This window comes from Gadus morhua, chromosome 12 (assembly GCF_902167405.1).
Source record: "Gadus morhua chromosome 12, gadMor3.0, whole genome shotgun sequence".
Classification (NCBI taxonomy): Eukaryota; Metazoa; Chordata; class Actinopteri; order Gadiformes; family Gadidae; genus Gadus; species Gadus morhua.
Window position 1 is genome coordinate 11,341,065 of NC_044059.1, and position 25,961 is coordinate 11,367,025.

General features: G+C 49.1%; 3 protein-coding genes across 4 annotated transcripts; 2 read left to right on the forward strand and 1 right to left on the reverse strand.

Annotated features, from left to right (window-relative positions):
• Positions 1-1,124: 1,124 nt before the first annotated feature.
• Positions 1,125-9,879, forward strand: LOC115555868 (uncharacterized). The gene is made up of 3 exons (XM_030372914.1): positions 1,125-1,501; positions 1,917-3,263; positions 7,847-9,879. The coding sequence occupies exons 1-3, from the start codon at positions 1,497-1,499 to the stop codon at positions 9,195-9,197; spliced, it is 2,703 nt and encodes a 900-aa protein (XP_030228774.1). The 5' UTR covers positions 1,125-1,496; the 3' UTR covers positions 9,198-9,879.
• Positions 9,231-13,667, reverse strand: prpf38a (pre-mRNA processing factor 38A). Its single transcript, XM_030372826.1, has 10 exons — positions 13,449-13,667; positions 13,137-13,296; positions 12,780-12,901; positions 12,402-12,487; positions 12,017-12,127; positions 11,647-11,753; positions 11,513-11,539; positions 11,228-11,325; positions 9,968-10,016; positions 9,231-9,744 (listed from the first exon to the last, which is right to left on the reverse strand). Exons 1-10 carry the CDS (start codon positions 13,576-13,578, stop codon positions 9,699-9,701), a joined length of 936 nt encoding a protein of 311 aa, XP_030228686.1. The 5' UTR covers positions 13,579-13,667; the 3' UTR covers positions 9,231-9,698.
• Positions 13,668-13,718: 51 nt separating this feature from the next.
• orc1 (origin recognition complex, subunit 1) lies at positions 13,719-24,917 on the forward strand. Of its 2 annotated transcripts, XM_030372823.1 has the most exons (18): positions 13,719-13,966; positions 14,107-14,228; positions 14,409-14,581; positions 15,384-15,837; positions 16,440-16,698; positions 17,348-17,458; positions 18,056-18,115; positions 18,333-18,437; positions 18,668-18,935; positions 19,041-19,147; positions 19,591-19,692; positions 20,123-20,294; positions 20,830-20,937; positions 21,324-21,473; positions 21,871-21,990; positions 22,778-22,947; positions 23,388-23,475; positions 24,070-24,917. In XM_030372823.1, exons 1-18 carry the CDS (start codon positions 13,869-13,871, stop codon positions 24,262-24,264), a joined length of 2,862 nt encoding a protein of 953 aa, XP_030228683.1. In that variant the 5' UTR covers positions 13,719-13,868; the 3' UTR covers positions 24,265-24,917. The 2 variants fall into 2 exon arrangements, with proteins under 2 accessions (XP_030228683.1, XP_030228684.1); XM_030372824.1 differs by lacking the exon at positions 17,348-17,458.
• The last annotated feature ends 1,044 nt before the right edge of the window (positions 24,918-25,961 follow it).

Genomic DNA, 25,961 nt, shown 5'->3' on the forward strand with positions numbered 1-25,961 from the left:
ACATCAGCCCACAACCTTGATAGGAGATGAGGATACAGATTTACTCGTTCTTCTACTCTACTATGCTGGGACGAGCAATAGAGGCCCCTATTTCCGTTCAGACAAGTCCAAAGCCACTAAAGTGTAAAACATCAGTGAGATTAAACAAGTCCTGGGTAGTGACTTGTGTTCCCAATTGCTGTTTGATCACACCTTCACGGGATGTGATACAACTTCACAAATTTTTAGTGTTGGCAAACAGTCAGCATTCCAAAAACTTGTGAATGGGGAATCAACCATCCAGTCCTGTGCAAATGTGTTTCTGATCCCACATCAAGCAAGGAATGTCATAGAGGACCATGGGACCAAGGCAAAGGCAGTTTTGGTTTGGCGAAAAGAGTACAGATTCACTTGCCTCTTTACGCTACAACCTTTTTAGCAAGAAAATCGTTACCGCCAAGTCATTTGTTACCCAAGAACGTCTGCCTCCAACTGAGTCCTCAACCAAATATCACTGCCAAAGAGTGTACTTCCAGATCATGGTGTGCATTGGAAAGGAAGGTGACACGAACACAGTCTATTGGGGATGGAAACAGGTGGAGAAACAGTTCCAGCCAGTTATGACCAATAAGACTGCTGCCCCAGAAGGCCTCCTGAAGATGATCCACTGTAATTGCACAACTGCCTGCCGAACACAACAGGACAGTTGCAGGCATATGGACTATCATGTATGCCTGCTTGTGGACCATGTCAAGTTGTGAATTGTGAGAATCACTATAATCAACCAAAGTTCCACGGTAAAGTCTGTGACACCAGTCTTGGGATTGTAATTTGTAGATGGTCCCTAAGAGAGATAGAGGGGAGGAGGAGGAGCAGGGGGAGGAGCAGTGAAGAGGTGAGGAGGAGGAGCAGGGGGAGGAGCCGTGAAGAGGGGAGGAGGAGCAGGGGGAGGAGCAGTGAAGAGGGGAGGAGGAGGAGCAGGGGGAGGAGCCGTGAAGAGGGGAGGAGCAGGTGGGGGAGCAGTGAAGAGGGGAGGAGGAGGAGCAGGGGGAGGAGCCGTGAAGAGGGGAGGAGGAGGAGCAGGGGGAGGAGCCGTGAAGAGGGGAGGAGCAGGTGGGGGAGCAGTGAAGAGGGGAGGAGGAGGAGGAGCAGCAGGAACACGATCACAACAGGGAAGGGAGGCGCCGTGGGCACCTCCTCCCTCGAGTCCCAGCACACCGTGCTGACCAAGCGGCCCCCGGCCTGTTGGAGGTCCAGCTCCGGCAGCCTGGGACAGCCGGCCCCGCCCCTCGCGCCCCCGCGGAGGACCTCTCTGGACGGCGGCCGTCTGGGTCATAGCCAGGGCCATATACCTTATATACCTTGAGAGTACTGGAGTAGTACACTGGAGAGTAGATAACACATGCTGAAATAAAGTTCCACCTTTATGTCTAACGTCACTTTATGGCCCCATACAAGTTAAATATTACGGATCACTGTTCAGTCTTCCTCCACAAACCACTGAGCTGAGAGCCGAGATGAGGTAAGAACTGGCTATTTCGACCTTAAATACAGTCATTTATAATCAGTTATAACTTATATCTTTGTTGTATACGGGGAATGGGTTAACCGAACAATTGTTAGTGCTTGGCACTTGTTTCTATGAACATCCTTACTGTACCGAGAGATATATTGTTGTTTCTCATTCTTCTGACAAATATACTAAATGTTAACTTTTTTTATTCGATATTAATTAACTTAAGTCGCTTTAAATAAAAGCACCTGCTAAATGCCCTAAATGTACATTCAAATGTATTCAACATCAGCTGGTTTATATCACAATTAAATAGGACCAATTAAAAATGTAAACACAAATAATGCATAACAAATAAAATAGTGATTCCTTATGAAAAATGACCTTAAAGCTCAAACATCTTTGTCTTTAATTGGCCCTTCAGTGCGGTTCCAAGTCCCCCGACCCTGAGGGCCCGACTGGAGACCTTCGAGTGCCACTTCACGTGGAACCTGAACAGCCACAGAAACCACCTTTTCCTTCTAAGGGACAAACTGGAGGATATCGGCACCGAGGACGGCAACCTCTGGCTGGGACACATCTACAACCTGCAGGCCTACGTCCACTTCCTCCTGGCCTCTGAAGAGCAGACCCCAGGCTCCACCATGAGCGACGCGCTGCGCTGCTTCGGCCAGGCGGGGGAGGCCTTCCGGCAGGTGAGGAACCCTGTGGCGGACGACGGTCCCCGGCTGCTGGTCAACTACGGCAACTTGGCCTGGCTGCACTACCACCGGGAGGAGTGGTCCGAGAGCGTAGCTTACTTGGGCAAGGCGGAGGCACTGCTGAGAGAATACCCGTCTTCGATACAGGGGCAGCCCCATCAGGAGGTCCTGGCCGAGAAAGCATGGACCCTCATGAACTTCGGCCAGGAAGGCAAACGTGCGGTGGAGCTCTTCAGGAAAGCCATCGAGATGGAACCAGCAGGCCCCGTGGAGTGGACCACCAGCCACGCGTTGGCCTTGGCGATGTCTTCTCCTCGAGACGACTTGTCACCAGAGCAGGAGGCGGACGTCTTGGAGACCCTGAGACGTGCCGTTAAAGGCGATCCAGACAACTTGTACATTGCTGTGATGTACCTTGGGAGACGCGCCATGACCGACAGCAGAGGGATCGCAGAGCGAGCCTGTGAGCTGACCAAGGAGGTGCTGAAAAGGTCCCAGACCAGCTACAGCGGGATCCGACCCCTGCTGAGAGTCTACAGGCTGCACGTGTCCTTTGATGAGGCCATCGAGGTGGCGAAAAAGGCTCTAGAGAGGGATCCGACCAAACGGCATCTCAAATACTGCCTGGCGAACTGCTACAAGTGGAAGATCTTCTCAGGCAGGGACAGTCCCTTGATCGAGGACCTGAGGAGTCGAGCCATCGGTCTCTATGAGGAGCTTTGCAGCCTGTATCCACATTCTTTCCTAATGGGGAGGATCACCCTGGCGAGTTTATACGCACAGTCAAGGAATCCTGACAACATGGAGGCTGACAAGATATTTAGGGATTTGTTGGAAATTGATTTAGAGCCAGCCCAGCGGCAAATACTTTATAACAAATATGCAAAATTCCTCCACTTCAGTCTTCAAGACCGACGGAGGTCAATAGATTATCTCATGAAGGCAGCAGAAATACTGCATTCCTCCAGGTTTCGGAGAGAGAGCATACACATTCTGACCCAGATTAAGAATAGTAGGATGGACCGAATGTCTGGAGAAATTGAGGACTTTCTGGCCCAACTAACCTTGTAGCTTAGCACACAATAAAAAAAAAACACATGTTACATAATTAGACAAAATCCTTTATTTATTAAATATGGCACCAACTTTCAGATGTCTTTCAGTGTTGAAATCTGCCATACAATGGAAGAATGATTACAAAGCGCATATTTTGTAATCACCAAGGACTAAATTATTTTTAATAATTTTATTTTTTGTAAAAGGGGAACTATAAATAGGAGTTTTATTTAAGACTGAAAAAAATACAATTAGGCGAATGAATATTCGTAATGCCTCTTATCTCAATTGTTTTATGTTTTTCAAAAAGTTATATTGTCCAGAGGGAGGGGGAATGGACTGAACTGGGTGGGGATCCTCCACCTCCACTCACCATTGGCTATCGGGTCAAAGTTCCTTGCAAACGTGACACGTTATGGAATGGCATTTCCGCGTTTATTTTGAAGTCTCAATAAGAATGAAAAAAGAGACAGAACACGCTAAATTAAAATAATACGTAGAAAGACAGAATGGACTAGTCGTTTCCTCTTCGGCTCTTCTTGTGACTTTTCTTTGAACTCCTGCTATGGGAAACAGGTTGGATTTAGTCATTTAATCAATGTTACGATTTGGGCTTTTTGTTGATTGCTTATAAAGACATGTTATTGCTGAGACATGAACAGCGACGAATAAACAAAAACAGTGGTATCCTGATTCTTCTGATTATTTTTTCATACATATATATATATATATATATATATATATATATATATATATACATACACACACACGACATTAATACAAAGGGGGTTTTATATTAACTTCATGAAAGCACTCGTATAAGCACCAATTTATAAAATGTGTTAAAACAATAAGGTATAATAATACTTTGTCGACCACCTAGGTCTGGTGTAACTTACAGGTACACCCAGAGTGTTGAACGCACTATATGCAAAATGACGTATTTAATTGTTATATTCATGCAGGTTCAGCTAGAGTTTGCTTGAGGACAACTTACGCTACTTACACCAGCTGGCTTCATGTGATAAGATCAGTTGGTGTATAGAAGTTGGCCAAGACCAAATTATTCCATATTAGACAGCTGCAGACTGAAAAGAAAAAAGCTAACCCCAAAATAATTCTAACAAAAGGTTTCTCAGCAGTTTTTTGTAGCATTAGGTGTTCTCAATAACATACTAAAAGTTGACCAAAGATTGACCACTAGAAAGCGTCCAAGATGGGCAGGAAGCCCTCACCCTAACTCCTTCATTATTTGACCTAGCCATGTAATCTTGGTGTCAAACCCCATGTTTACTGGGTCAATGAATCCATTGGACTTGTCTAAATTGCGCTGACATGATTAGAAAAAGGTCATAAACCAGCCGGCTGTGGCTTAACTATCAGAAGATGCCGGAGACAGCCCAAGCTCTGATCAAAGCAGATCGTACAGGATCTTGGAAGATGCACGTGCGCGCAATGTTGGACTGTCTGCCAATATTTTCCGCCTCAGAGCACGGCAACTACCTGAAATCGGCATATTTCTACCTCCAAGAGATGTGCCAACTCGAAACCAGACACCCTGATGTACATGACAAGTTTTCCAGGGGTTTCCATGTGATCCGCCGCAGCAACCAGTACTGGCAGGCCTTAGCTCTGACCTCGTCCTCGAGCAGACATTGATACGATCCTTAAAAAGCAGTGGAGGTTTGACCCATGGGAGTGGAAAGACTGAGGAAATGCAAGCATTGTGGACCATGTCTACACCCATCACATCGGAATACAACAAAACAACGCCATGCAGGAATTCAATGACCTCACCTACACGACCAGCCCCTAGAATCCTCAGAAGCAAGGATGAATAGAGATCACTCTGATTTAGAAAAGATCTGGGAAAAGCTTAGCATTTGCACACCATTCTCTCCAGACCCATCTCTGAGAAACATTGTAACTGGTGTTGTTGCCAAAGAGGAGGTGAATGTTCATGAGTTTGAGACTGTTGGCAATAAGATCATTGAAAAGGTGATTGGAAAACCCGTTTTTGGAATATCCTTCAAACAGAAAGACAGAAAAACCCTTGCAGATGACTCCGACGTCAAAGTTGCAAAAGAACAAACCATTGATCCTGCCTTGCTGTTCCAACGGTTCCTGATCAGGTCGCTGGAAGAAGTAATGAGTTATGAGCTCTGCTCATTTCCCGCAGCCCTGTTCGAAGGCAAGGAGATCTTCCGTAAAGCCAACAAGCTCCAACTAGTGCAGGCAGTAACTGAGTTTTCAAGCAAGAAATCGAACAAAACTGTCCTGGATTCCATCCCACCAACTGAGCATCATGTCCTTGAGGACGGCTCCCTGGTCCAACGCTTGGCATGGAAAAGGGGTGACAGTTATGGGGCCATTGCACAGTCATATGCAGACTCTACCATATGCATTATGGTAAAGCAACAGACGTTTTTTGATGGTTATAGCAAAGATCCTTCCATCAAAGACAATACTCATCGGAGACTTGGTGCAAACACTCACCCCATCGTTAAATTCAATGCAGAGACTGAGTTTGTGGGAAGAAAGGATGATTTCCTTACCAGGTCTTCAAACAAACAAGGACTGTTCAATCTTATGACCAATGAGCTGGAGAAGAAGGGCTGCACTGTTATCAATGCATCAGGTGATGCAGAGGTGGACATTGTCGAAGCTGCAGTCGAGGCCTCAGAACATCAGCCCACAACCTTGATAGGAGATGAGGATACAGATTTACTCGTTCTTCTACTCTACTATGCTGGGACGAGCAATAGAGGCCCCTATTTCCGTTCAGACAAGTCCAAAGCCACTAAACTGTAAAACATCAGTGAGATTAAACAAGTCCTGGGTAGTGACTTGTGTTCCCAATTGCTGTTTGATCACACCTTCACAGGATGTGATACAACTTCACGCATTTTTAGTGTTGGCAAACAGTCAGCATTCCAAAAACTTGTGAATGGGGAATCAACCATCCAGTCCTGTGCAAATGTGTTTCTGATCCCTCATCAAGCAAGGAATGTCATAGAGGACCATGGGACCAAGGCAATGGCAGTTTTGTTTGGCGAAAAGAGTACAGATTCACTTGCCTCTTTGCGCTACAACCTTTTTAGCAAGAAAATCGTTACCGCCAAGTCATTTGTTACCCCAGAACGTCTGCCTCCAACTGAGTCCTCAACCAAATATCCCTGCCAAAGAGTGTACTTCCAGATCATGGTGTGCATTTGAAAGGAAGGTGACACAAACACAGTCTATTGGGGATGGAAACAGGTGGAGAAACTGTTCCTGCCAGTTATGACCAATAAGACTGCTGCCCCAGAAGGCCTCCTGAAGATGATCCACTGTAATTGCACAACTGCCTGCCGAACACAACAGGACAGTTGCAGGCATATGGACTATCATGTATGCCTGCTTGTGGACCATGTGAAGTTGTGAATTGTGAGAATCACTATAATCAACCACAATTCCACGGTAAAGTCTATGACACCAGTCTTGGGGTTGTAATTTGTAGATGGTCCCTAAGAGAGATAGAGGGGAGGAGGAGCAGGGGGAGGAGCAGTGAAAAGGGGAGGAGGAGGAGCAGGGGGAGGAGCCGTGAAGAGGGGAGGAGGAGGAGCAGGGGGAGGAGCAGTGAAGAGGGGAGGAGGAGGAGCAGTGAAGAGGTGAGGAGGAGTAGTGAAGAGGGGAGGTGGAGGAGCAGGGGGTGGAGCAGTGAAGAGGGCGGGAGGAGGAGCCGTGAAGATGGGAGGAGGAGGAGCAGGGGGAGGAGCAGTGAAGAGGGGAGGGGCAGGTGGGGGAGCAGTGAAGAGGGGAGGAGGAGGAGGAGCAGCAGGAACACGATCACAACAGGGAAGGGAGGCGCCGTGGGCACCTCCTCCCTCGAGTCCCAGCACACCGTGCTGACCGAGCGGCCCCCGGCCTGTTGGAGGTCCAGCTCCGGCAGCCTGGGACAGCCGGCCCCGCCCCTCGCGCCCCCGCGGAGGACCTCTCTGGACGGCGGCCGTCTGGGTCATAGCCAGGGCCATATACCTTATATACCTTGAGAGTACTGGAGTAGTACACTGGAGAGTAGATAACACATGCTGAAATAAAGTTCCACCTTTATGTCTAACGTCACTTTATGGCCCCATACAAGTTAAATATTACGGATCACTATTCAGTCTTCCTCCACAAACCACTGAGCTGAGAGCCGAGATGAGGTAAGAACTGGCTATTTCGACCTTAAATACAGTCATTTATAATCAGTTATATCTTTGTTGTATACGGGGAATGGGTTAACCGAACAATTGTTAGTGCTTGGCACTTGTTTCTACGAACATCCTTACTGTACCGACAGAGATATATTGTTGTTTCTCATTCTTCTGACAAATATACTAATTGTTAACTTTTTTTATTCGATATTAATTAACTTAAGTCGCATTAAATAAAAGCACCTGCTAAATGGCCTAAATGTACATTTAAATGTATTCAACATCAGCTGGTTTATATCACAATTAAATAGGACCAATTAAAAATGTAAACATAAATAATGCATGCCAAATAAAATCCTGGTTCCTTATGAAACATGACCTTAAAGCTCAAACGTCTTTGTCTTTAATTGGCCCTTCAGTGCGGTTCCAAGTCCCCCGACCCTGAGGGCCCGACTGGAGACCTTCGAGTGCCACTTCACGTGGAACCTGAACAGCCACAGAAACCACCTTTTCCTTCTCAGGGACAAACTGGAGGATATCGGCACCGAGGACGGCAACCTCTGGCTGGGACACATCTACAACCTGCAGGCCTATGTCCACTTCCTCCTGGCCTCTGAAGAGCAGACCCCAGGCTCCACCATGAGCGACGCGCTGCGCTGCTTCGGCCAGGCGGGGGAGGCCTTCCGGCAGGTGAGGAACACTGTGGCAGACGAGGGTCCCTGGCTGCTGGTCAACTACGGCAACCTGGCCTGGCTGCACTACCGACGGGACGAGTGGTCCGAGAGCCTCGCGTACTTGGGCAAGGCGGAGGCACTGCTGCGAGAATACCCGTCTTCGATACAGGGGCAGCCCCATCAGGAGGTCCTGGCCGAGAAAGCATGGACCCTCATGAACTTCGGCCAGGACGGCAAACGCAGTGCGGTGGAGCTCTTCAGGAAAGCCATCGAGGTGGAACCAGCATGCCCCGTGGAGTGGACCACCAGCCACGCGTTGGCCTTGGCGTTTTCTTCTCCTCCAGACGACTCGTCACCAGAGCAGGAGGCGGACGTCTTGGAGACCCTGAGACGCGCCGTTGAAGGCGATCCAGACAACTTGTACGTGGCTACGGTGTGCCTCGAAAGACGCGCCATGACCGACAGCAGAGGGATCGCAGAGCGAGCCCGTGAGCTGACCAAGGAGGTGCTGAAAAGGTCCCAGACCAGCTATAGCGGGATCCGTCCCCTCCTGAGAGTCTACAGACTGCACGTGTCCCTGGATGAGGCCATCGACGTGGCGAACGAGGCTCTAGAGAGGCATCCGACCAAACGACATCTCAAATTCGGCCTGGCGAGCTGCTACAAGTGGAAGATGTTCTCAGATGGTGACAGTCCCTTGATCGAGGGCCTGAGGAGACGAGCCATTAGTCTCTATGAGGAGCTGTGCAGCCTGTATCCTCATTCTTTCCTATTGGAGAAGATCGCCCTGGCGAGTTTGTACGCACAGTCAAACAATCATGACAACATGGAGGCTGACAAGATATATAAGGAGTTGTTGGAAATTGATTTAGAGCCAGCCCAGCAGCAAATACTTTACAACAAATATGCGAAATTCCTCAACTTCATCCTTCAAGACCGACAGGGGTCAATAGAGTATCACATGATGGCAGCAGAAATACTGCATTCCTCCTGGTTTCGGAGAAACAGCATACACATTCTGACCCAGATTAAGAATAGAAGGATGAACCGAATGTGTGGAGAAATTGAGGACTTTCTGGCCCAACTACCCTTATAGCTCAGCACACAATAAAAAGAAAATCACATGTTACCTAATTAGACAAAATCCTTTATTTATTAAAAATGGCACCAACTTTCAGATGCCTTTCAATGTTGAAATCCACCATGCAATGAAAGAATGGTTACAAAGCACATACTTTGTAATCACCGACTATATTATTTTTATACAAGGGGAAGTATAAATAGGAGTTTTATTTAAGACAAAAAATAATAATACTATTAGGCGAATGAATATTCATATTGCCTCTTATCTCAATTGTTTTATCATTTGTGTTATCACAAAGTAATCATACCGTCCAAAGGCCAGGGGTGTAGTACATGGACTGAAATGGGTGGGTATCCTTCACTTCCACTTACCGTTTGCCATCTGGTCAAAGTTCCTTACAAACGTGACACGTTTTGGAATGGCATTTCCCGCCTTTATTTTGAAGTCTCAATAAGAATGAAAAAAGACACAGAACACGCTAAATTAAAATAATACGTAGAAAGACAGAATGGACTAGTCGTTTCCTCTTCGGCTCTTCTTGTGACTTTTCTTTGAACTCCTGGTATGAAAAACAGAGGTTGGATTTAGTCATTTAATCAATGTAACAGTTTGGGCTTTTTGTTGGTTGCTTATTTAGACACGTTTATTGCAGAGAAATGAACATGGTGAATAAAGAAAAACAGTGGTATCCTGATTCTTCTGTATAATTGTTCATATATACAAAAATATCACACAATTATTTTATGCATGCAGCAAATTCAGAATGCTCAGTTTAGCCTCACCTCTCTGGAGACTTTGAGTGACTGCGGTGTCTGTGACCTCTGTGGTGCCCTGGTGAAAACATTAAGGTGAGTGACATTCGTTATATTGCAGTTTACAGAAAAACAGTGAACTAGAACTCATTGGAGTGCTTGAGAGAAAGACATTTTTCTAAATGTGTCTGAAGTTAGGGTCACTCAATCCAATTCAATCCGTATAGCCCTTAATCACAGGTACAGTCTCAAAGGGCTTTACAGGCCATATATCGTCACTACCTCCAGACCCAATCCCCCCCAGAGGGCAAGAACAACAAACTCCTGTAATTAGCAAGAAGGAAATCTTGAGGAGAAAGGCAGAGTGGGGGATCCCTCCTTCCAGGGGAGGTTAGCAGTGCAATGGGTGCCATAATTGACATACATACAAGCAAACATTTTTAGAAAAACCTGCTGTCAATAATTTTTCTTACATACATTATCTGTCTGAATACTAGGGGTGTGAACGGTTACAATAAATTGTAAACGGTTACACGACCCCTTTTTTTTCGTGGACACGGTTAACCGTTTTTTAAATTAAGTAATGATTTTTTTATGTATTTTTTAAAGTGGACCGCAGTCGCGCTATAGGGGGATTATTTGTTTATCAACACGGCGGATGCGCGAGCAGAATGACATTTTTTTTGACCGGTTGCCATGGTTATCTCCGTGTGGTTCATTTGCAGTTGCAGTGTTAATTAGGATGTTGTCAGCTTACTGTTTCATTAAACTGTAATCAGAAAACGCGGTTATATGCTATAGACCCTATAGTATCTGTGGTATAAAGGCTGGGACGAATTTCGAATTATAAATATTTAAGCTTTATGTTGAAAGTATGGACCGTCGCGATTCCCATTCAAACAATGGCGTGGTGATTATTATTATTATTTTTTACGGTTTTCGTTTACTGATTTTCCACGTTTCCACGTTTTCCTTAACGGTTATGATTTACTAACCGGTTACACGTGTACCCGTGCACACCCCTATTGAATACCGACGGCAGCAAGGGCTTTTAATAAAACAGTACACACACACACACACACACACACACACACCTTACTAAGTATACATGTGTATGAATGACCATAAATGACATGGCATGCGTCACCCTATTTGTAGTGACTGTGGGGCAGGTTGAGCGGTCTTACATCTGACCGCAGTGTCTCTCACAACACAGCTAAGGATCAGGGTGTGACCTGTACTAGCAGCTTTAGTCCGTAGTACTCCCCGGGCAGGAGGAGGGGAACCTACCAGGGGACTTGGAGCGGTGGCGTCGGTCCCGGGACCGGCTCCGGTGCCTCCGGGGGCTCTTGCTGCGGTGCTCCCGGCGCTCCCTCCTCGGGGACGGGCTGGAAGGGACAAGAGACGAGAGCCAATCAGCAGAGCGCCTCGGGACCACAAGCGGCCCCAGACACACACACACACACCACCACGGTCGCACAACGGCCACGGGGGAATAGTGTGCGCACAGAGCATCAACAATACGGCCGCGTGGTCACAGAGCACAATGAGATCTGGAGTTGGGCGACGGCGTACCTTCTCCTCTTGGGGGACCGGCTCCTTCTGGAGAAGGAGGAAGGAAGCCATTTTTTGTTGAGTTTCAGGATGACGACAAGACGGAACAAAATGGAATCAAGTATTAAAAAAGAAAAAGAAAAATGGAGGCAGACCGTCTGGGGGAGCGGCTGCGTCGGTAGCGCGGTGAGGGGGAGCGCCGGGGCCTGTCGTTGTCACGGTAACTCCGTCTGTGAGCCTCAGGGGTGGGTATCCTCTCCGGCTGAAGAGGGGGAGAAGGTGATGATGACTATCGAGGGGACTATGGAAGCGGCGAGGCGTTTCAAAGGCAGCCCCGTAAACGGCTTTAAAACAACCGTTCAAGGGGAAAGTTCAATTAGCAACGCAATATCGTGTGTAAATTGTTCTGAGACTTGGGGCTGGCAGCATTGCCCAAAGGAGCGCCATAAGGGACGGGGAAGGAGGGCAGTTCACGCTCTAGCCTGCAAACCACCGGAAGTAGAAGTCACGTGACCGTCGAGTTACCTTTTCCTCCTCCTCGTCTTCCTCGTCGCTGCTCTCCACCTCGTCCAGGTCTTCCTCCAGGGCACTGATGCGCGTGTCCAAGAGTTCGGCCTCCTCAAGGACCTGCCGCTTCTGCACACACACAGACACACACAGACGCAGACACACAGTTCAGTTAAAAAAGGTTACACTGTTTAAGAGCTTGCCGTCGTTCTGTCCGTGTCCATATACACACACACACACACAAACAGACGCAGATACACACACACACACACAGTTCAGTTAAAAAACGTCATACTTTTTAAGAGCTTGCCTTTGTTCTGTCCGTGTCCGAACACACACACACACACACACACACACACAAACACAGAGGATGTACGCTACTAGAGGCATGGCGCCCACATACCTGCAGCCTGGGCAGGATGATGTCACACATCCTCTCCGCGTGAAGGAGTTCGTCGATGAACTCGTCCACGTGCATCACCTCAAACTCTGTAACAGAACGAGGGGCGAGCGAGCACCGCAGGGGTCCGTTATATTGTGACGCGTCAGGCCAGGTGACCAATCAAATGTCTTCGTTCACGATTTAAGTTGAACAAACAAAGTACATTCATCATTGGGGTGAGAGTTGGGGAGGCAACATGACAATGGCAAACCCTTTGTCAATGTTGTACTTGATGAGACCTTTACTCAATGCAAGCACTGTGTTATCAAACCAAGGTACGCTTATAAAACAATACATTCATCCTTAAATGGTCTGTGTGTACAAACAATATTCACTAACCTCCATTCCGGTTCTGACTCTTGATTTTCCTGTAGTCGTTGTAAAGAGGCTCCAGGTATTTGTAACAATCCACCGAGGTGCCCGTCAGCCTCATGTACATGGCTCCAAGCAGGCGGACGTATCTAGGAGAAATAACACGTACAGAAATGAGTTTGACCACTTTGTAAAGCGGTTAAAGTGTCCAGCGTGGTTTCGTCCACAACAGTGTGTGACTCCACAGCTGCTTGTGTTCGTACAGCATCATACGGAGAGGAGGAGGCGCTACAGGGGCGTAACCGTATGCTATAAGTCAGCACATGTGTACTCAAAACAACAATAGTTGTTCTACATAATGGACCAGCATTGCGTCCAACGTACTTGAAATCCTCGTTCTTGATGAACTCCACGATGATGTCTTTCTCTGGTTGGATCTGTAGCATCTTCAGCGTGAGGCAGAGGAAGGGGGTGGGTTTGATGTTCCCTCCGTAAACCCCTCCGACGAACTTCAGCTCCATGGCCTTGTCCACCACCAGCTCGGCTGAGGAGAACGAGAGGAGTAATGAGGTTTATTCTCTTGTAGCTTATTCCAAACTCCCATAATATATTCTACTTAGGTCTTAACTTCTCTTGGGATCCACCCGTTAGCTCATCAGGCTAACCAGTGGACCGTCCACCCCCCGCACCACTCACCGGTCAGGCCGAAGCACTCTTCCTTCCAGTACTTCGACTCGTAGATCCGAGTCCTGATGATCTTCTCCACCAGATACTGAGGGTTGGTGCCATGGATGCTGTTGGCGTCTTTCACGGTCCTGTTAGCCATGTCAGCCGATCGTGTGCGGGTTCCTCTGAAAGAAACAACCCCCTGTGCTACGATGTGTTTCCGGGTCTACAACGTTTACTTCCGGTTTAGTCGGAGACGGCCCTGATTGGTCCAGCACTTTATATGACTGAAATGACGCGGTTTTCGCGGGAACCGCGGTATGTGAAGTCCACGTCGAGTCGAGGTTAGTTTGAAAGAACGCGGGCACGTCTCCGAGCCTCATTATCATCTTAAACAAGTGTAGTTATTCGCTATATCAGTCTTCCATTTGGCGTTTTCAGCAAGTTAAGATGGCCAGGTACTTGACCAGAAACAGGCTGCGACGGATCTACAAGTGGGGCGGCTTCCCCGTGAGCCACGATAGGAAGTTAAAGACCGACGAATATGAGTGAGTAGCGACAACAAGCCGTTTTCCGGTTGTACTTGTATCATTGTGATCTTTCTTTGAACGATTCAGTTGAACTTCACTGACAAATGTCCATTGTGTTCCATTGTGTTTCCATTGTGTTGTTCTTTTTGTATCTGAAGCTCATTGCACATCAGCCTGGAGGACCTGCCCCGGACCACCGTGATCACCAACGGGCAGTACATCCTGATAGAAGGCGTGGATGACGACCACCCCTACGTGGCAAAGGTCACGAAGCTCATCGGTAGGAGACGACACAAGGCACACGTGTGGTTCCTTCTTACAAGTAGCAAGCCCCATATCAGCCTATCAACCCTAAAGACGTGGTTATTTTCAGTGCAAATCATTAAAAATGCAAAAAGCATCAAAACCCCCGACCATAATGGGTTACTCTTTACTTGAATCATTGTGTTGTGTTCCTCAGAGAGTGACAAGAAGAAGAAGGCTCTGGTTCAGTGGTTTGCCCGTGTGGGCGAAGTCCCCCCGAACAAGTTGAAACTGCTGGGCAGGGAGCCGCACCCGCAGGAGATCTTCTACTACGAGGGCCCCACCTGTGAGGACGAGATCGACGTGGAGTCCATCCTCAACACTGTGCAGGTACATCAGTCAACCCTCTCCTATTGGATGGTTTTTACTTATGACTGAAATCCCGAAATGCTCTAAAGCAAGTGGTTCTCAAACCTTTTCTACAAGTATTCTCCCTTTGAGTACCCCCTTCACTGACACAAAACGGAAGCTTCCGGATTTGACTCTTAAAGATAGTTGGCTATTTTTTCTTTCTTTTCTGGATAACCCCTGCAGTACTGCAAAGTACCCCCATTTGAGAACAAGTGCTCTAAAGCATCATCGAATTTCGTCTGATCAGTAATGGAATCAATCCTTGGCGTCGACTTTCATTGCTTTCCAAAAAAAAACATTTAAATAAGTCAAAGTAGGTCAGCTGCTTCCATTCTTGGGCTTTACGTGGACAGCTATGGCTTTGTCTTTTAAAATATGAAATCTCTGAGGTCTTTCTCACAGCAGCTGTCAACACTGTTGCGTTTCAGTTCTTCCCGCGGATGTATCCGGTTTCATCCAACACCAAACATGCGTGTGCCTGCCACTGCCGTTGTGCCAGGCACTGGCCGTAGACCTGGAGAGGGTCCCCAGGCACCCACTGCTCCTAGAGATCGGTTAAACGCAGCGATCACAATTAGCTGTGCAATGGTAAAGCTGAATCTAGGTAGCGGTAGCGTTGTCAGTTTGGGACGCCCCATCGTGAACAGGGATCTAGTTCAGCACCGTTGAAGCCTAAACCTTTCCCTTCGAAGTGATTGTAGGGAAGAGGGAGCTACATATCCTAGCCATGGCCATCGTGCCTTAACATGTTCCTCCTCCTCCTCCTCCTCCTCCTCTGCAGGTAAAGTTCATTCCGGTGGGGGCGCCGTTCCCCGACGTCGACCGGCAGGAAGTGCTGTACGTGAAGCTCTCCTGGAACACCAAGGTCTTCAAGGTCGTGACGCCCGAGCAGATCGAGACCGCCACCGCCGCCGCGCCCCGCCTCGTCCCCACCCCCGGCCGCCTCCGTCCCGCCCTTCCCCCCTCGCCGCCCTGCTCCCCCGCCCTGGCGGCGACCCCCCGGTCGAGGGCGCCCTCCCGGCGGGCCCTGCCCACGCCGGACCCCATGGTCATGAACCGAGCGGCCGCCGCGGGCGGGCACGGCGTCCGGGGCACGGCGAGCGCCGGGAAGATGGTGGCGGAGGCGGAGTCGATGCACTCGGCCTCCAAGATTTCCGCCTCCAAGTGCCTGAGCGGCAAGAGGAGGTCCTGCGTTGCGCGGACCCCCGGGGTGCGCAAGAAGCTGGAGCTCAGCAGTGAGTGTTTCTTCAGGGGGCATGATGCTGTCATTTACGTTTAGATTACATTCAGGGCCTCGAGGGAAGTTAAGACCTGAGGAGAAGATTGAAGCCGTGAGGTTTTTGCGATGGTATACTATGCGAGTCTGGAGTGAACTATGAGAGAGCCTTCTCCTTACATTTAGCAGGGCGTTATGCAACCATTCACACACACAATCGCACACCGACGGCAGAGTCAACCATGCCAGGCGACGGCCACGTCGTCGGCAGGAAAGGTGAGGGCTTAGAGGTGTCCCCGACGCTCGGCTACGAGGAGCCGGGGATCGAACCAGCAGCCTTCCGGTTACCCGGCGACTGTCGCAGTAGCTCAGGGCTGGGCACACAGGGTTTATTTTGCTTAATGAGTGGTGTTGTCAGATGCCTGCGGAAGGCTGCTACCACCACGGCACAGAGACGCAAGCAAGCGCCTATTTATGTATTTTTGTGAGTTCTTATCTTGACCGCTCACAGCCAGTGAAATGACGGGGAGGTGCAAAGGAGAAAATCCTCGTGAAACTCTGGAAAGAATTGGCGCTTATTTAGACCTCGTCACTCCCCCCCCCCCCCCCCCCCCCCCCCAGGTCCTAGGAAGAGCCTGATGGACGGGGACGAGGGCCTCTGCCAGCTCCTGGACGAGGACCTGGACCAGGACGTGCTGATGGTCCAGCGCTCGGCCACGACCCTGACCCGCCTCATGTCCCAGCCCGGCGGCCTGACCCCCGCCAGGAAGACCTCGAGGGCCGCTGGGTCCTGGGGCTCCCAGAGCATGAAGCCGGTCCTGAGCTACATGAGCCTGGGGGGGGACAGTTCGCCGGAGACCGCTCTGCAGGACTCTGACAGGTGAGCGTGGGGGGGGGGCATCCATCAGGGGCCAGGGGCCTGGGTTTAGGAGTGGGGGGCACCCATCAGGGTCCTGGGTTTAGGAGGGGGGGGCACCCATCAGGGACCTGGGTTTAGGAGGGGGGGGGGTACCCATCAGAGTCCTGGGTTTAGGAGTCCTATTAGTATCGTGCTGTTCCTTCTGCTGATCCACATGCTACCGTTTTGTTTGAGCAGATAATGAGGACGACTCTAACCGTTCATCCTACACTGATGGATTTGAAGTCGTTTCCTTTTGCATATTAGTTTGTTTTTGTCCAGAAAATCCTTGTTTACCTTTTTCTATTTGTTAATACCAAGTTGATTATTCCGAAACATGCTTTTTGTGGCAAACTTTCTCACTTAAGAGTAGAGGTTCTAGCATTGTGTAGCATCTGATCCTAGCTATCATTGTTGTGTACGGGAATGGGTTAACCTAGTGATTTCTAGTGCTTTGCACCTGGTTCTATGAACATCTTTACCGTCAGAGATGCATTGTTTCACCTTCTTCTGCCAAACGTACTTATTGTAAGTCGCTTTGGATAAAAGCGTCTGCTAAATGTAAATCCAAATACGTCTGGCTCCTCCTGCGATCCGCCGCCGTGTCGAGACTCACTGCGGCCTCTTCCAGGGAGCTGTGTGGCGTGGCCTCCCTGGAGGACGAGGTGTTTGACATGGGGCTGACCCTGACTCCCAGGAGGCAGGCCACCCCCAGGAGAAACCCTGCCACCAGGGGGCAGAAGTGAGTCACTAGCCTGGTGGTGGCGGGTCCTCACGTTTTCGCTAGCACCGATCACGACCCGGTTTCATGAGTTGAAGTCACGGGGAAAACACGAGCAGTGGACGGTTGGACGACCGGGAGGCTTCATTAGAGCTTTATTATTCATAGTAATAAACCCGCATTTGAGTCGTATCACATGTTAAAGGAACGTTTCATTGCCTGATTTTAATTGGCACCTTCAAATCTCGCTCAGACTATGTCCAAAAGCGAGGTTCACTTGATGTCGGACCGTTCAACTGAGTTCTCCTGTTTTGTGCCCTTCATCCTGGTTGATCTCACAATTTCCAAACACATTAGAGGTTTGCGGGTTGCACGTGTGGGGTGTTGTGTTCACGACGGGGGTATCTTTCTCGGGGGGGGGGGGGGGGGTCTCTCAAAACCCTTGGTGGATGCAGACAGGAGGTTCACCCATGGAGACGACGGCTGATGTGTTTGCTCGGTACCTGGTGGCACACAGACAGAACCTAGGAGTTTGATGGCACATGTATTTTATACACAATGTATCTTATATCTGTAACGTCACCTGACCCTGCCTTTGGCTGTTCTCTCTGACATAAGAGCGTCCACACCTTCCAGGAGGGCAGATCGGGCCACCAAGGAACACTCTCTTGGAGTGCTGTAAGTACCTCCATCACCATTTTAAAAGTCCCATTAATGCTGGTAGCTTCTCCTTTTCAAATGGTCTTTTACTTTGAAAAAAGGATCAGTTTCCGTCCTTTGCTCCTGTAGAAGCTCTGATTGGTGTTCCTTGTATTTTAACACGGATCAGAGTGAGTGAGGTGGGTTGAGTGCCTGGCCTCACTAACCCCGCCCCCTGCTGGCCGTTCGTCCACAGAGCGGAGGAGAACGAGAACTCGCCCATGGAGCCCGCGGCCCCCACCCCGCGGACCTCCAGGAGGAAGTCCGCCCAGCTGGTGTCCTCTCGGATCAGGAAGCAGCTGTGAGTGTCTCGGTGGGGTTCAGGAGGTGGAGCGGCTCGGCTGGCTGCTGGAGGGGTGCTGGTTCGATCCCCGGCTCCACCCAGCGGAGTTCCGCTTTATTTTTTTAGGGGTGTAGGCGGGGACGTCCCATGTTTTTATTTTTTATTTTTTTTTACTTTCGTCCTTGTATATGTTGGCGTCTTTTCCTTCTGGGAACGCACGGCTCTGATCTGTGAGCGTCTCCCTCCAGGAGTCTACTGGACGACGTTCACTCCGACGGAGACGACAGCGACGAGTTCCTCCCGTCCGTCAAGGAGCTCCGGAGCAGCAGCGACGAGGAGGAGGAGCCGCAGGAGGAAGAGGAGGAGGAGGAGGAGGAGTTCTGCGCGAGGTTGGACAGCGACGACGAAATCGTCGCCAAGAAGAGCAAACGCGGGGCGGCGGCGCCTCGAACCCCCCGCTCCGCACGGAAGAGCCAGGCTTCCATGCGCACGCCACGGAAAACACCCGTGAAGAAGGTACGTTGGGGGCCTTCCTCAGTATCTTGGGTTCAGATGGAGGGCAGAAGCAGTACACAAGGGATGCCGGGATCACACGTAACTCATTGCTATTGTGATTCATAGGCCACGCCCACGACGCCACGCACCCCTCGCCATGCCACGCCCAGTATCCCGAGCCGCTCCCTGCCGGCCCGACAGCCCGGGAGCGCCCTGGAGGAGGCCCGGGCCCGGTAAGGAGGAGGAGACCGTGTGTGTGTGTGTGTGTGTGTGTGTGTGTGTGTGTGTGTGTGTGTGTGTGTGTTGGGTCTTTGTTTGTGTGTGTCAAGGCCCATTCCTGTTGCTGATGCATTATAAAGTCACACACACCCACTTCACATCCCATGTTATGTTTTGGATGAGGACTCCATCAACGTTGCGCTGGAGACTATTTGCTGCCATCTAGTGGTCAGAAATAGTTTGTCTTTAATTCTTGATTTTTGCTGTTATGTTTGTTGTGATATGGCTTCATTCATTTGAAATGAGGAAAAAACCCATAAGGAACATAGCTCATCGATCTAATGCGATGCAATATACCTTTCCCCTCCCTCGGTTATGTTGATTGAACGGCAAAGCATCCATCGAGTCTGTAATTGTTGGCTATAAAGTGTGTGTGTTGCCATCTGTCCGTGTCCAGGCTCCACGTGTCGTCAGTGCCAGAGTCCCTCCCCTGCCGCGAGCAGGAGTTCCAGGACATCTACAACTTTGTGGAGAGCAAGGTCATGGACGGGACCGGAGGGTAAGAAGAATATCTTAATTCAAACCCTCTGTTTACATCCTACCAGAGAGACCCTACACGATGTATAAAGACGCACAGCGTGTGTGTGTGTGTGTGTCGGCTAATAATCTAGAATCACTCCCACCGCTCAATACTTTTAAAAACCTTTTTAAAATCATCCCTGACTGAACAATGCAATTGTTTTTTTTAACCTGATGCCCTTTTAGCTGTCTGTTTGTATTAGCTTGTTATACCTTAGCTTGATATTAAGTGTAATGTCTTGCATTCTAGTGTGTGTAGTTTGTCATTTGTGGTGTAGCCATGTCTTGTCTTTTGTGTATTCCAAAACTTTCTGCTGTCTTTCTTGGCCAGGACTCCCTGGGTGAAGTTACTGTAACTCAATGGGACCTTTTCCTGGTAAAATAAAAAGTGTGTGCGTGTGTGTGTTCAGGTGCATGTACATCTCGGGGGTCCCGGGCACGGGTAAGACGGCCACAGTGCACGAGGTGATCCGCTCTCTGCAGCGAGCCTCCGACGCGGACGACGTCCCCGCCTTCAACTTCATCGAGATCAACGGCATGAAGATGACGGACCCCCACCAGGCCTACGTGCAGATCCTGCAGGTGAGCGAGGGCACGTTTTCATAGTGTTGTACGAACCGTGGTTTGAGGAACTCACCTGGGATTGAACCAAGGGGGGTCCTTCGGTCAATTTTGTCAGAAGTGCGCAGTGCTGTTAAACCCCAGTCTCAATCTGATTGGACGAGTAGATCACCAGAATCAAGGGTGTCTCTAGCTTTTGAAGTCATCACTTTCTGTAGAGAAGAGGGAAAGAATTGAGTGTAGCCAGTTGGTGTTTGTGCATCGATAGTTGTGTGTGAAAAGAAAGCATTATATGCTACTACTAAAACAATGAAATATTGAACTAAAGAGCTGAACTAATGAACAATGAAGACATCTTGTATCTCAACGGGATCTTCCTGGCTAAATAAAGGATCAGATAAAATACAAAGCTTGTTCCCTCCCGTTCCCAACATGAGTCTTAAATGTGTTCGATCACCGAGCCCTGAGGCAGTAAGACATGGTATAAACATCATTGATCCTTCATTAAGATGGTCTCTGACCCCCCCCCCCCCCCCCTCCTGTGTCATCTGTGCAGAAGCTGACGGGGCAGAAGGCCACCCCGGACCACGCTGCCGCCCTGCTGGAGAAGAGGTTCAGCCACGCCGGACCCAAGAAGGAGAGCACCGTGCTGTTGGTGGACGAGGTGAGGCCGTCTGTCTGTCTGTCTGTCTGTCTGGGGCCCCATGGTCCTGACCCGCTGTCTCCAGCGCAGTAGAAGTAACTGTCTCGTGATTCATTTTCATGCATATGATCCTTGTGGTTTAATGTTGGTCTTTGGTAAGTCTTAAAGTAAATGCCCTCTATAATATGCATAATATGAGTACAATGGCGATCCATTTGGGAGTGAATCACTCATTCACATTCATTCATGGCGGTCTATTTGGTGACCTTTGTCACAAAACAAATGTATATGGATGGATTGATCCATCCATCTATACACCCACACCCACACGTCATTTACCATGATTGGCGGTCTCGTATACATTGAATGGCGGTCTCACTGTCTCGTCCCGTCTGTCCGGACCTCAGCTGGACCTGCTGTGGACCAGGAAGCAGAACGTGATGTACAACCTGTTCGACTGGCCCACGCGGCGTCACGGCCGCTTGGTGGTCCTCACCATCGCCAACACCATGGACCTGCCCGAGAGGATCATGATCAACAGGGTTGCCAGCAGACTGGTGAGGGGTCACACACACACGGGACGCACACATACAGACACACACACAGAGGCACACACACGTGCAGACACACCCAGTCCTGGGTTGTCCCCGCTTCGCCCAGTGGTGGGCAGGGGTTGGGAGGTGGAAAAGTACGAGTGCACCTTTTTATTTTCTACTACTGTGCGTACACAGGGATTTCTTTATTAAATGTATGCCTCTTTTTTTTAGCCGAGTCTTTTCTCCAAAGCAGGATTCAAACACACAATCACACACAGCCAGCCAGCTCGTCGGGGGCAAGTATCTTGCTCAGGGACGATCGCTTAGGAGGAGCCGAAGATGGAACTAGCAACCTTCTGGTAACGATTCACCTGCTCTACCTCCTGCTCTAAGCCGACCCTCTCCTCCCCTCTCCCAGGGCCTGACGCGGATGTCGTTCCAGCCGTACAGCTTCAAGCAGCTGCAGCAGATCATCATGTCCAGGCTGAACAAGGTGAAGGCGTTCGAGGAGGACGCGCTCCAGCTGGTCTCCAGAAAGGTACGGTCTCGCAGCACTCGGCGTTATGTGTGACTCTCCCGGCCATCCCCGACCATCCCTGCTCCTCACTCCACCCGGTCGCTGATATAGGGAGCTGATCTGCAGTCCTGCCCTCGACCAACTCACTATCTGGTGTTTCAATTGTTGTTTGTTTTTATCGTACTGTAGAGATGAGGGGCTCAGCGTCCTTGGCGTCAGCTGTTGGTTTACACACAAGCCTTTGGAGGGGTTAAATTTGTCTTCTACAGAGAATCACTTTTCTTTGACATTTTTGTTACCAGCAGCAGAAAATATAAAAATTTGGCTCAATAAGGACACGGACTTGAGATAATTAATCTCAGCTCTTATTCTTGAGAATAGCCCTTGCCAGATATTGACGTTAAAGGGCACGGGAATCTAGCCTGGAATCGCTAGACGAATTGCAAACTGTAATTAGTCTGGAACCTATCACTTTCCAAGGAAATGCTCTATACTGTCTCTATACGGTATCAACAGGGACCATTCTACATCAGCGGCAGCCATCTTTGTTGTTGTGGTTTAAATACCTCTAAGGCCCTCTCCTGCAACGTCATCATATTTATCCCGCCTCATGTTAAATAAATGGTGGGGATTGGGGGAACCAGACATATTCTGCGGAGCAAATTAAACCGGAGCCGGCAAGATTTGTCCGGTTCCCAGGCTACCTTGGGTCCTTGCTGTTGTTGTGACGGCTTATAGAGGAGTCCATCTGCAATGGCCACCCCTTCCTCTCCCATCTGTAATGGCGCCCCTTCCTCTCCCATCACAGGTGGCCGCCCTGTCCGGCGACGCCCGCCGCTGTTTGGACATCTGTCGCCGGGCAACGGAGATCTGCGAACACACCTCTCTGGACCCAGGCGCTCCCGGATTGGTTGGGATGAGTCACGTGATGCAGGCGCTCGACGAGATGTTCTCCTCTGCCTACGTGACGGCCATCAGGTGAGGCGTTCAGGCCTCCGATGTTGTTTTAGTTTCTCTGTCTCGTGTCAATTAAATTCAAAGGACTTTTTTTTTTCCCGTGACACAGCATACTTCAACAATAAATAGTCAGTTATCACGTACAGGAGTAAATCAATTCTTAAAAGCTAAAAAGGTTGTGGGTAGGGAGAATAGATTGTTAGTTGGGGGAAGGTGAACAGGTTGAAGTCTGGAGTTCCTGTTTCCGTTCAAGCATCAAATTAGTATTGTTGTTAAATATATGACCCCCGACCCCTCCTAAACAACAATAAAAAAACGGATTATGAAGAGGAATTGGCACCTGTATCAGAAATCCCCCGCTAAGCCGGTCAGAATTCAGTGATGTCAGTAGGGTGGGTTTAAGGTGTGACTGTGTGTGTGTGTGTGTGTGTGTGTGTGTGTGTGTGTGTGTGTGTGTCCAGGTGTGCGTCCGTCCAGGAGCAGCTCTTCCTGCGGTCCGTGCTGATGGAGTTCCGACGGCTGGGTCTGGAGGAGGCCACCTTCCAGCAGGTGAGGCTCACCTCTTCACCCTCCTGGGGGGGGGGGGTCACAGCCACACTAGACACACGACTGATGATCCGCTTTTAAAACGACCAAATGCCCGCCAGAGTTGACCAGAACACTAAGAGTGCAGCCTGAGTGCAAGCTGAATTAAGTATTGAGCAATGATGACGTCTCTGCATTTCGGTTAACCTTATGGTTAACCGGCCACCGGTGATTTTTAATCAAATAAAAAAATCAATAAATGTGTCTGCATGTCAATTATGGCCCCCATTGCACCCCTGATCATCCCTGGAACGAGGGATCCCCTGGACTGCGTTCCTTATCAGATTTTTTCCTTGCTAAATAAGGGAATTGCCCTCTTGGGGGCTAGGGTCGGGGGGCGGGGGTCAAACACACGGCCTGTTAAGCCCTTTGAGACTGTACCTGTGATTAAGGGCTAATGAATATTCGATCATTAAAGAGAAAACACGTTGTTAAATAGAATCGATGTGTTTTCCGTCGACCCCTTTATCCCTCCATCCCCTAATGCGCTCTACCCCCGTGGAGCCTTTACCGTCTCTAACCCGGTTCCCCCCCCCCTCCCCCCCGTCCCCCGGGCAGGTGTTGGTGCAGCACCAGGCCCTGTGCCGCGTGGAGGGCCTGCAGCCCCCCAGCGTGTCCGAGGCCCTGGCCGCGTGCCAGCGGCTGGGGGCCTGCCGGCTGCTGCTGCTGGAGCCCAGCCGGCTGGGGGTCCTGCAGAGGGTCCGGCTCAACGTCAGCCAGGACGACGTGCTGTACGCCCTCAAGGCCGAATGAGGTGTGTGTGTGTGTGTGTGTGTGTGTGTGTGTGTGTGTGTGTGTGTGTGTGTGTGTGTGTGTGTGTGTGTGTGTGTGTGTGTGTGTGTGTGTGTGTGTGTGTGTGTGTGTGTGTGTGTCGAGCTCTTAGAACGCATGATGAATTGTGTACAGCGGTGGTGACCGAGCTCTTAGACCGAACTCTTATTCTCCATTTAATGACCTGAGGTGGTTTAGTCGCCTTTGGTGTCGACCTGTGCAGAGATGTCTGATAATGCATGCAGACACTGGTTTTTTAAATCTATTTTTATTAATATTATTTACATGAAAATAATAGGAATAATCTCTGTGGATAGACTTGACATTCTGGGTGTTGCTCGTATGTTTTTGTGGGGCCTTTCGTGTCCTGTTGAAAGCACATAGTGAGTGAAGGCCGTAGATAGTAGAACTACAACATTAGTAGCCGTTTTAGGATATCGGGCACTTTTAACAAATGCATTCTCACCATGGTTTATTCCTAATCCTAGTTTATTATTTTATGAAGCTTTGTGATGGGAGAGTGTGTTCTATCCCCAGTGAATGTGTCATTTACATCCCCAATGCCAACATTTTATTAATGCTTTGATTTTATTTCTGTGAAAATGTCTGCATTTAATAAAGATATCTAATATAATTATTGTTCCCTGTTTTAAATCTTCATCCCCAAATGTATGCAACGTCTTCCGATCAAATCATTTATCAAATCAATTAATTCAATTTTAAACTATAAACGTATATTTGATGTACTGATTGCCCACAAGATGGCGTATTGTTGTCTGGAAGACGGGGTCAAGGTTCAAGCTGGGCAATTCATATTCGAATTAAGGACTTTGGTGGTATTTTTTTTTCTTTGGTTTATGTTCAATATTTATTTAAAACTTTTTTCGAAAGAAAAGTTTGTATATTTAAAAAAAACTTTAAATTTCAGTTAAGGAGATGAGTGCATATGCATTTTGAAACAAATACACAAACTTGATTTCGGATTCACAGCACAATTACCCTAGTATCCTCCCCTTAGTCTTAAACTGAATTCGGAGTGAACATTTCTTACTGCTATTGTGGTCCCTTCAAGCCTATTGAAACCGCACACCCATAGGTATAAATACAAGAGTGCACAATAGTGTGTGTGTGCGTACGTGTGTGCCACTGCCCTTCTGCAGCTGTCAGCCGAGTGGAATGGTGAGTGAGCAATAAATGCGAAAGTGCTTGTGTACTAGGTGTCTCTCCCCTCTGAACCCCACTCAGGGTAGGTGTGGTGCAGGGGTCTGACCAGTGGCAGAGACCGTGTCCCCAGAGCGGCGGGGCGATCAGGTAATAAATGGAGTGGGCGTACATGGAGAGGCGCAGCCGAACCTGATACCTTAATAATGGATGAGGCCTGACTGTGTGCAGAACCACCTCACTGAGCTCATTAGGCACCGTCAACAAAGGGACGTCTTTGTTCCCCCAGAACATATGCGGAAAAACCAACTGTTAATCAGAGTGTTTATTACCGCCCCTGGCGCTTCTACACTTAACTAAACAAACACACGTGGATGCAAGGTAAACAAACGCGCACATTTACAGATACGGCACACAATGTGTTATTTTGAGAAGAAAAACAACATGTGAGGAACTCTGATGTTGATGCATGCAGGACATATGCGGACAGACTTGCAGACTGACTAAGTTGCAGTTCA

Excerpts from the sequence above, each read along its gene's own strand:
- LOC115555868 (XM_030372914.1), top strand. Across the intron at positions 3,264-7,846 it reads CTGGCCCAACTAACCTTGTA|TGCGGTTCCAAGTCCCCCGA; the intron begins GCTTAGCACACA and ends TTGGCCCTTCAG.
- prpf38a (XM_030372826.1), bottom strand. The coding sequence starts at position 13,578 with ATGGCTAACAGGACCGTGAAAGACGCCAACAGCATCCATGGCACCAAC. Across the intron at positions 12,128-12,401 it reads TCATCCTGCCCAGGCTGCAG|AAGCGGCAGGTCCTTGAGGA; the intron begins GTATGTGGGCGC and ends GTGTGTGTGCAG. Across the intron at positions 11,540-11,646 it reads CGCAGCCGCTCCCCCAGACG|AAGGAGCCGGTCCCCCAAGA; the intron begins GTCTGCCTCCAT and ends CTCCTTCTCCAG.
- orc1 (XM_030372823.1), top strand. The coding sequence starts at position 13,869 with ATGGCCAGGTACTTGACCAGAAACAGGCTGCGACGGATCTACAAGTGG. Across the intron at positions 18,438-18,667 it reads TCTCGGATCAGGAAGCAGCT|GAGTCTACTGGACGACGTTC; the intron begins GTGAGTGTCTCG and ends GTCTCCCTCCAG. Across the intron at positions 18,936-19,040 it reads GGAAAACACCCGTGAAGAAG|GCCACGCCCACGACGCCACG; the intron begins GTACGTTGGGGG and ends TGTGATTCATAG.